The sequence below is a fragment of the Mastomys coucha genome, unplaced genomic scaffold, assembly GCF_008632895.1.
Source record: "Mastomys coucha isolate ucsf_1 unplaced genomic scaffold, UCSF_Mcou_1 pScaffold1, whole genome shotgun sequence".
NCBI classification, from domain to species: Eukaryota; Metazoa; Chordata; class Mammalia; order Rodentia; family Muridae; genus Mastomys; species Mastomys coucha.
In genome coordinates this window covers 89,408,213-89,418,765 of record NW_022196891.1, presented here as the reverse complement: position 1 = coordinate 89,418,765, position 10,553 = coordinate 89,408,213, and the positions used below count along the sequence as shown (strand labels likewise).

General features: G+C 45.7%; 1 protein-coding gene across 1 annotated transcript in view; it reads right to left on the bottom strand.

Moving 5' to 3' along the window:
* Positions 1–10,553, bottom strand: part of Kcnh1 (potassium voltage-gated channel subfamily H member 1) — a 315,715-nt gene that overhangs the window by 287,390 nt on the left and 17,772 nt on the right. The window contains exon 2 of the mRNA XM_031339334.1: positions 2,012–2,135. Within this exon, the coding sequence (XP_031195194.1) occupies positions 2,012–2,135 (124 nt within the window). The remainder of the gene's footprint in view (positions 1–2,011; positions 2,136–10,553) is intronic.

Below are 10,553 nucleotides of genomic sequence, written 5' to 3'. Positions count from 1 at the left end.
TGGGGGGGTGCTCACTCCAGGCTTCCCAGGTCTGGAACTTCATAAGAGTCCCGGTTGCTAATTTTCTAGAATCATGTTTTCATTGTATGTTCCTCTGGTCACAGGGAGGTGTGGCCGACCGTGTGGATGTCCGTGTAGAGGATCGCATAGCACTTGGCTTTGAGGCTGTACTTATAACCCAGAGCCAGGAAAACAGAAAATGGAGCTTGGAAATATCTCCACCAAGAAGAACAGATCAAGACTAAATCATCCAAGCCTGGGGACAAGACGACTTGTCCTCCCTCTCTCTCTCTCTCTCTCTCTCTCTCACTGAGTCATTTTTCTAGACCAATGACCTGCATCTAAGGGAAGTGCTGGTACCGACAGCTGCAGCCTCCTCACGTCTGTGTCCCCACAGGTGAAGTGTGGGTTACACCCATTTGCTTTACGCTCATGGACTTCTCCAAGTTGTAGCTCACTAAGAGGTGAGCATTCCCTTTACCTGGGCAGTAGAATGCAACATCTGCAACGCCTTAAAGAAGAGAAGCAGAAGGCCCGGGCTATCAGGAATCCAGTTTGGCACAGATGGGAGGGGAGGGTTCAGGAGTTACAGCTGAATAAATTACTTAGAATTGTATAAAAGTTAAGTTGGCAAAGTCATCAAGGGGATGTATCTGTTGTCCTAGAGGTGAGCAAAGCCAATAAGAAAAAGGGGAAAATGCTTGCTATGGTCAGGCCAAAAAGTGAGGCTAAGTCTTGGGACTTGACAGTTGTGAATCTGCAGATGGAGACAGACAGATAGGGACAGATATTCAGTGGAAAGCAGCATATGGTGAATACCAGAGACTCGTGTGCGTTAGAAACATAATTTCCCAATCTATAAGCAGTAAGAAAAGTCTTGAACTGTCCATTTGTCAGGCTCAACAATTTAGAACTTAACAAAATTCAAATATTGTCCAAACATTTAACATTGTTTGCAAACGGTTGGTTATGAGGCTGATCTGGCATGTGAAAATAACAAGACAATGTGGTGAGGCACCTCCATGCTCCATGACGAGTTTGCTTCTTGATTTCGATGACAGTTCCACTACACACACACACACACACACACACACACACACACACACACACACCCCACAGAAGATGGAGTCTGGACATCCAGAGGCTGTGCTGAGCCAAGATCCAGCTATGGCTGCAGAGGAATGCCTGGTGGGGTCCAGGCTTCATGCCAGCCTAGCACCTTGAAAACAGCTTTTCTAGCACCCAGGCCCAAGTGTAGTGGGGCAATCTATACAGCTGTGCCTCTGAAGAATTCTAGCTGAGGAGAGCTCTATAAATGAGGCCCTATCTTGTAACCACTGTCTATAAAATGTTTTTAACATTTTACACTGGGACATAACTCAGTTGGTAGATGGCTTGCCTGACATGCATAAGGTCCTAGGTTCAGATCCCAGACCTGCATAAATAGGGCGTACCGGCATACATGTGTAACCTCAGCACTTGGGAGTAAGAGGCAGGTGCATCAGAAGCTCAAGGTCCATCTTTGGCTACCTAGCAAGTTTGAGGCCAGCCTGAGCTACATGACCATCTTGATTTAATTACTTAATTTAAAAACGTTTAACCTTCTAACTCTTGCATTAAGTTCTACCTAGCTGGGCAGTGGTGGCACACGCCTTTAATCCCAGCACTTGGGAGGCAGAGGCAGGCAGATTTCTGAGGCCAGCCTGGTCTACAGAGTGAGGTCCAGGACAGCCAGGGCTACACAGAGAAACCCTGTCTCAAAAAAAAAAAAAATTCTACCTAAACTTCATAAACTTTAGATCTCACATCACATAGATTTTCCGTTTTCCCTTTCCCCATCTTACTGACTGCAGGTCTGTCAGTTATAGGAACTGTGTTCTGCATCTCCATTTGGTTTCCCAGCATATGCACACACTACAGGAGTTGTAGCCAGAAAAACTTCACAAGACATCAAGAGTCAGATCAGGGCAACCCTCCCACTCTGGCACTCCTAGAGGCGCACTCGGCGTACCTGCAGGCGCTGCTTTTTTGCATCACTTCTGCCCGGTGGTAACCAGAGAGCTTGCAGAATCCATCATTGCTGTACACGATGGGCCAGTCCACAATCTGGGCATTCCCCAACACAAAATTAGTGTCTGTGTCAAAAAAGGAAGAAAGAGCACATGAGGCAAGGCATTAGTTTTTATGTATAATTTTCAGCAGTCACAACGCTCATGAGGACCGTCTCTCAGACAGAACCCTGTCCCCCCAGGAGGAAGAGGGAAACCCGAGCTTTGGAATTTAAAAATTCTGAACATAAATGCTAACCAAGCTCACTGTATCCTGGGAGAGGAAGCATGGTTAGCCACCAACCCAGGAACCTTGGGGGTGGGAGGGCGGTGAGTTCCTCTGACACAGTCAAGCCCTGATTTTTCATCCTCTGGAAGCACACTCGTAATACAAACCAAAGCCAAGAGCAGTTTCTTCCAGGCTCTGGACTGCCCCTCACCTTATCATTCCTTGGGCCAAAAGACACAAATTGGCCTTACTGACCCTGACTAGCCCTGGTCATTCTACAAGCACAGGAAGTGAGTGGCTAGCACATCACCTCCCAGGGCACACTGGGAGAAACCTCATGAGGACAGTGAGCAGGCCCTCCTCCTCAGATTGCTGCAGAGAGCAGTCAGGGGTTCACCACAGCGTCTCTTCAGACTTTGAAATTCTGCAGCCACAGAGGTGCACACCAGCAGCCAACCTCCCTCTGCCTCAGGAGCCAGGGTCACATTAGCTTAGTTGTATTCTTGTGGTTCTAACATTTTGAAAATTAAAAGCTGTCAAGACCTCTTGTGCTCAGGAAATCAAGTGTCCCTCTTTTTTTGTTTTGTTTTGGTTTTTTTGTTTGTTTGTTTGGTTGGTTGGTTGGGTTTTTTTCTTTCTTTCTTTTTTTTTTTTTTTTTTTTTTTTTTCGAGACAGGGTTTCTCTGTGTAGCCCCTGGCTGTCCTGGAACTCAGTCTGTAGACCAGGCTGGCCTTGAACTCAGAAATCCACCTGTCTCTGCCTCCCGAGTGCTAGGATTAAAGGCGTGTGCCACCACTGCCTGGCACTCCTCTTTTAATCTTAATAATTTAAACTGAGCAGATTTAAAATCTGAGTCTTCAATGTGACCATTATTTTAGCCCCTGCACATATTTCCACTCACCGCACCCCCTAAAGAAATACATACATATTCTTCCCTGTTATAAACTAGAGAGTATAGGTACTTTGTATGTGCACATAGTGAAATAATGGTCTAACTAGGAGGTTAATGTGTACTAGAATAGCATTTGTACACTTATGTGTACATCAGTGAGTTCCTATGAAACATTGTGAGTCTCTAATTTTCCATCTCACTGAAAGTACACCAATAATACAAAGCAAGTGCTTTATGTTTAAGTACCTGTTTGTGGGGCTTACATGTGCCTGTTTGTATGCATATGTGTGCATGTGTATATGTGCATGTGTGCATTTGTGTATGTGTGCATATATGTATGTGTGCATTTGTGTATGTGTGCATGTGTCTATGTGTGTGCATGTAGAGCTTGATGGTAGGTATCTTTTTTGCCTGACCTCCATCTAACTTTTGAGATATGTTCTCTCACTAAACATGATGCTTATTGACGCTGCCAGGCTGGCTGGCCAATGAGCTCTGGAGATCTACCTGTTTCTGCCCATCCTAGTACTGGAGTAAGAGGCACACACCACTGTACACAGCCAATCACACAGATAGGGTAGATCAAAATTAAGGTCCTTGTGTATGCAGCAGGCACTGAGCCATCCCCTAGCCCCTACAGCAGCATTTATAAATCACTCACAGTGTGGATAGTCACTCTGTCTGTCCACACTGGATGTGTTTACTTCTTGATGAGTAAACAAGAATGTTTACTTGGATGAGTTTACTTCTTGATTTGGCAGGTTTGTAAAGATTATTACATTTCATAAAGGCAAGGAAGACAGGAGCCATGCTGAGCCAAGCCCATTCAGAGGAGGGAGAGGGAAAGTCATCTTCCTTGAGAATAGCTTGGTGTGTTTATTATTATCTCTATTAATCCCATTATTACTGATGTCATTGTGTGCATGACATGTGTGAACATGATGTGTGTAGGCATGATATATGTGGGCATGGTGTATATGGGCATTATGTGTATAGGCATGATGTGTATAAGCATAATGTATATGGGTATGGTGTGTGTGAGCATGATATGTGTGAGCATGGTGTACGTGTGAGTGTGGCAGAGCATGATGTGTGTAGGCATGATGTGTGTATGCACGAGCATGATGTGTAGGGGCATGATGTGTGTGGGCATGGTGTGTGTGAGCATGATATGTGTGAGCATGATATGTGTGAGCATGGTGTATGTGTGAGCGTGGGGGAGCATGATGTGTGTAGGCATGATATGTGTGTGCACGAGCATGATGTGATGTGTGTGGGCATGGTGTGAGTGGGCATGATGTGTGTGTGTGAATGATGTGTGTATGCATGGTGTATGTGGGCATGTGTATGTAGGCATGTGTGGGTGTGTATGATGTATGTGAACACTGATGCCATGGGGCAGAAGAGGTCAGAGGTCAGAGGATAATGTTACAGGGTCTGTTTGGTCCTTCTACCTTAACATGGAACATGGATTTGGGGGGTCAAACTCAGGTCACCAGGCTTGTGTGGTAAGCACCTTTAGCCACCAAGCCATACTGATGATCCTAGTTTGATCTGCTTCTAAGTGAAGGTGTACACCTACTACTTCCAAAGATTAGCTTCTAATGGAAACCTACAACTGGATCCCTCATCCGTCGCACCCACTTACATAAGTGCTTTTTAACTTTTCTTTCAATACTAAGTATAAGGCAAGATCACAGGGCAATCAGACTGCAAGACGTGGACCCTGAACATAAGGGAACTGCCAAGACACATGGACATGTGGCAGCTAGTTAGAAAAGGAGCAAGAAGGTGACATGTGCCTGACATCCTAGCAGAAGATTCCCAAAGAAGGACAGCCAGGGCTATACAGCAAGACCCTGTCCCCAAAACAGAAGGCAGAGTGGCAGTGTGCACCTGTGAGCCCCACACTTAGGGGACCAAGGCAGGAGGATTAGGAGCTCAACACCCACAGCCACAGAGCACATTCAAGGCCAGCTTTGGCTACAGAAGACACTTTCAGAATAATAAAAAGAAGGGCCTGGGTGGGGTGTGACTCATAAAATGAATCACTTGCTGGTCAGACATAATGACCAGAGCTCAGACCCCTAAAACCCATGCAAAGCAGGGTACAGAAGTACTTGTCTGTAATCCCAGCACACGGGTGGTGAGATATAAGCAGAGGCAGGAGAATCCCTGGATCAGACAGCCTGACATACAATGTAGTCAACAAGGCACCCACACTATACATGAACACCCACACAAACAGAATTAAAAGCCCCAAGTGCACTTCTCCTCTACAATCCTGTATGACAGTTTGGATAAGAATGTCCCCCATAGGCTCATAAATATGACTTGATGAAACTGTTTGAGAAGGATTAGGAGGTGTGGTCTTGTTGGAAGAGGTGTGTCACCGGGGGTGGGGCTTGAAGTTTCAAAGCCAACATTAGGTTAGCTCGCTAATTCCCTCTCTCTCTCTCTCTCTCTCTCTCTCTCTCTCTCTCTCTCTCTCTCTCTCTCTCTCTCTCTCTCGCTCTCTCTCTCGCTCGCTCTCACTCTCTAACTTGTTCAAATGTGAGCTCTCGGCTGCTGCCATGTTGTTTATGGGCTAACTTTCTGAAACTGTAAGTAAGCCCCCAATTAAATATTCTATAAGTGGCTTGGTCATGGTGGTCCATCATAACAGCAGGACAGTAACCAAGACATCCTGAAGCGATTGTTACTGCCAAGAAGTGGGTGCACCCCCCCACAGTCACCCATCAACATCCTTACCACAACATGCAGAGAGTCTAGGAATCTTCTCTACCCAAGGACTTGGGGAGAAAGGAAGATAGCTCTCATACCAGCACAAAGCTCCCAACAATCATGACATCACTTCCTCTCCCCCTCCCGCCATTCCTAACACACATATTCTTTTCTGATTCTAACTGTAAATAATGAGGTGAGGATTACTGTCCAGAACAGTGTGTTTGTATGTTAGGGCATGCTCGCACCACCTCACGATCCACCATACATCATTAAGAATGAAGGGAGCCCGTATCAATGGTGTTCTGACACCACAGAGGACAGACTGATTTGACTGTCCTCTGTGGACCTCAAATCCTTGACTGATTTTTGGTCTGAGTCACGCTTTACTACAAGATGTGATTTTTTTAACCCTTTAACGACCTTCATGAAGTGATATTAGTAATGAAGCATCACAGCTTTCCTCACCTGGTTCATGGAGTCTCTCTCTAGAGTCCTTTAGGAGGAACAGAAAGGCTGTGTGCCAGGACTATGGCAGCTTCTGCATAAATGTCAGCAAGCAGCAGCCTCAGAGGCAACTTCCACAGGAGGGCCCAACTACAGCCTGCCTGAGAGCCTAGAAACTGGTGACACAGACAAGGACAATCACTTGGGAATTTGGAGGACTCGCTTGGGACCAATGGGACACAGGTGGAGGTATAAAGGGCACTCCCCCAGAATTAATAAAGGAGCTTGCTGCCACATTCTCACGTGATCCTGGAGTCTGAGTCATTGATTCTGCACCTTCTACCCACTGCTGCCAAGGGAGAGGCTAGGCAGGACTGAGGACTCTGGCAACAGATGCCCAATAGGAATTACATCCAAGTGAAGTAGGAACTCAATACTGGGCCATGTGACTTCAAATTCATGCTTTTCATCATTATATTGCATGATCCCCTATAGTGCTTGTCTTAGACAGGGTTTCTATTCCTGCACAAACATCATGACCAAGAAACAAGTTAGGGAGGAAAGGGTTTATTCAGCTTACACTTCCACAAGGCTGTTGATCACCAGAGGAAGTCAGGACTGGAACTCAAGCAGTCAGGAAGCAGGAGCTGATGCAGAGGCCATGGAGGGATGTTCTTTACTGGCTTGCCTCTCCTGGGTTGCTCAGCCTGCTCTCTTATAGAACCCAAGACTTCCAGCCCAGGGATGGCACCACCCACAAGGAGCCCTCCCCCCTTGATCACTAATTGAGAAAATGCCCCACAGCTGGGTCTCATGGAGGCACTTCCCCAACTAAGCTCCCTTCTCTGTGATAACTCCAGCCTGTGTCAAGTTGACACACAAAACCAGCCAGTACAGTGCTATAGGAGATATTAAACAGTACTACGATTGATCTGCCTCTGAAACTCTAACTATAATGAGACTTTCCACTGGTGGCTCAGCAGACCACCTCTGCTGACGTCTGTTATAGCACACGGTGCCCTCAGGACGAGGGCGGGAGACGCTCCTTCTGGAGAGGCTAGCTTCGCCATTGGCCTCCTCCACACTTAGTCTCCCCAACCCCTGAAAACTATCACTTCTTCTTAGAATACTGAGGTGTTTCCAGAATATTCTTCCTGCCTCCACACACTCACAGAAGAGACAGATGGGCCAAGAAATGAGAAGGGAAATGTTGTGCCTGGCTCCCTGTTTAATTCCACTCTGGGTGACACACTCCTGAGCCTGCTTCAGTTCTCCTGGGATTGGGAGAGACACAGAAGTCACAATCTTCCCCATGGCTGATGGATTTGTAGAAGTGAATGGTCATTATAGCAGATCCTGCAGACAAGGCCTATGTGTCACACTGCCCAAGATGAGGATCAACTAGGGTAGAAGAGGCGGGTAAATACTGTAGGTGAGCAGAAAGGATAGTGGGGGGAACAGGGAGATGGAGAGAAGGGTGAACAGAAACACAGAGGGAGCAACAGACAGAAAAAGAGAAGCATATCTAAGTTGGGGCAGGGAAACTGAGCACGGTTTAATCCAAGAAAACAGAACCAAGTTAATCAAAGATAAACTTGGTCCCAACAATTCCTGGGCGCCCGGGGACTAGCAGACAGGAAAACAGGACCCGCATTTAGGTGAGTGACTCACTTGCAAGCATCATTTGCTTCTACGTGAATATGATTGCGGAGAGAGGAATGGAAGAGGAGTTATTGTCTCCTTTCTCTGTGATAACTCCAGCTTGTGTCAAGCTTTGTGTGGTTTTGACACACAAAACCAGTCAGTATAGCATTTATCACAATAGAAACCTAACTAGGACTAAACTAACTCAAACCCCAAAAGACCCATTTTCCCAAATAACTCCTACACAGGAGAGTCTAGACATCTGTCTGCCATAGAACAGATAGGCTTCAGAAGTCAGAATCTAAAAAAACAAAACCAAAGATAAATGCTAGTGTGGGCAGTATTCCATGGCAGCAGCCCTGCTCAGTAAGATAAGAGCTCTTCAGCACGCCTGGTGGCCATATTTGCCAATTAAGAGAGCGACTGGAAGGTAACAATGGCACAGGCACTCTCATCATAACCAAAGTCAAGTGACTCTAGGGTGTGCTATGTGTCAACTCAGCAAATGAGAAGAAATAAAACTTGAAGCCAAGCAAAACCTCATCAGGAGAGCAACCCACTACTTGAACAGAGCATCAAAAAGACATCACCTCCCACACAAATCAAAGGGAAGACACTAGGGTGCACGGGCTGGAGGAATTCATATTTCTTAAGTGACCTGCAGATTCAGTGCAATCCCAATCAAACTTCCAATGGCATTTTCACAAAAATACAATCTTAAAATTCATATAGAATTGTTAAGTTCATCCAAAAATATCCTGGATACCCAATATCTGGGCAACTTAAATCCCAGTCAAGTGAGCTCATAAAATTAAGCATCACAAACACGCACAGGTTCTGTAGAAACACAGCTTGCAATACAGCACTCTCATGCAGTTCTGCTGGATGCGTACATGACTGTGGGTGCATCAGCATGTGTGTGTGTGAGAGAGAGAATGTGTGTATGAAATTGTGTGACAGTGTGTGTCTGTCTGTATGTGTACTGAGTGTGTATATGCACATGTGTGACAGAGTGTATTTATGTGTGTGAGTATGTGTATGAGAGTGTGTATGTCTTTATGTATACACACACACACTCACACACAGGTGCATGCACGTGAAGACCCCGCTCCATGAAGACTCCATTACTCTGTGAAGGCCCCACTCTGTGAAGATTCTGCTCTGCATCTTGGCCCCACAGTTACCTCTGCCTCTGTGTGGAGAAAATGAACACAGAACTTGGGCTAAGTCGTACTCAGCCTACTTGCAATAGGCCCTGCCACTCTGGTCTGCCACTCTCTAGAAGGAGGACAATAACTCATGGTCTAGAAGCCACAGTCAAGATACTGTGGGAAGACAAATGGAATGACCAAGCTCTACAGTCTACTCTAACAGCTCCTTTCAGTGAAAGCCCAGAAGACATCAAAGCAGAATGGACTCTGACATATTAGCAAGGACCAGAGCCCTAGTCACTCTGGCACTGCCTGACCTCACTGGAGAGACTCCCCACAAACACCCGCAGGGCAGGAGCAGTGTGAGCCCCTCTGTCCCCTTCTATCAATGGAAGAGTCCTTTTGACTTTCTTGCTTCTTTAAGAACAAGAATAGCCTCTTATATGTCTCAAGGCCGCTGCTTCATGGGCCAGCAAGATCAAGTCTAGACACCCTCTAGACAGCTAAGATGACCCTGGCAGTCCCCAGAGTCTGCATCCTTGTCTCCGTCATTGTGTATCCTTCTTCCCCGGACTCCGTTGGGTCTAGCACATGCATCTTCTGCAGTAAAGCTGCTGCTGGGCCAACCTCAGTCCTATGTCTCAGTGTCTAGTTTTGAGAAATATCTGCTTCTGCCACCTGGAGAGCCCAGAACAGTCATATGAGAAGTTCAGCTACACCACCGGAGACTCTAAAACAGAGGCCAGCTAGCCAAACAGAGGTCCTGACACTACACAAGGAGCCAAGAAATCTTCTCAATGATAAAAACCAACCAAAAATTAAGGAATAAAAGTCATCCTACCAAAATGCAAATCAAAATGGCTTTGAAGGTGAGCAACATGGCTCAGTGGGTAAGGATGCTTGTAGCTAAGCCTGACAACATCGGTTCAACCTCCAGGAACTACATGGTAGAAGGAGAAAAGCAATTTATGCAAGTTGTCCTCTGACCTACACACATTCATAATACAAGATAGGAAATCAACCTAGCTGTCTATTAGCAGATGGAGGGGTAAAGAAATGTGTATGGAACTTTATGCAGCTGCAAATAAAATTTAAATTGTGACATCTGTAGAAAGGTGAATGGAACTGGAGATCATTGTGTTAAGCTAATCCAGATGCAAACATTCAAATACTGCATGCTTTCTCTCAACTGTTGACTCTACATTTAAGTAGTGAGTGTATGTGTGTATGTTTATGTGTATGTGTATGTGTGTGCATGTCTGTGTATATGTGTGTATGTGTATACATGTGTATGTGCATATGTGTGTATATTTGTATATATGTGTGTTTGTGTGTGTATGTGTGTATACATGAATGTATATGGGTGTGTAGGTATATATGTGTGTGTAGATGATTGTGTATGCTTGTATATGTATGT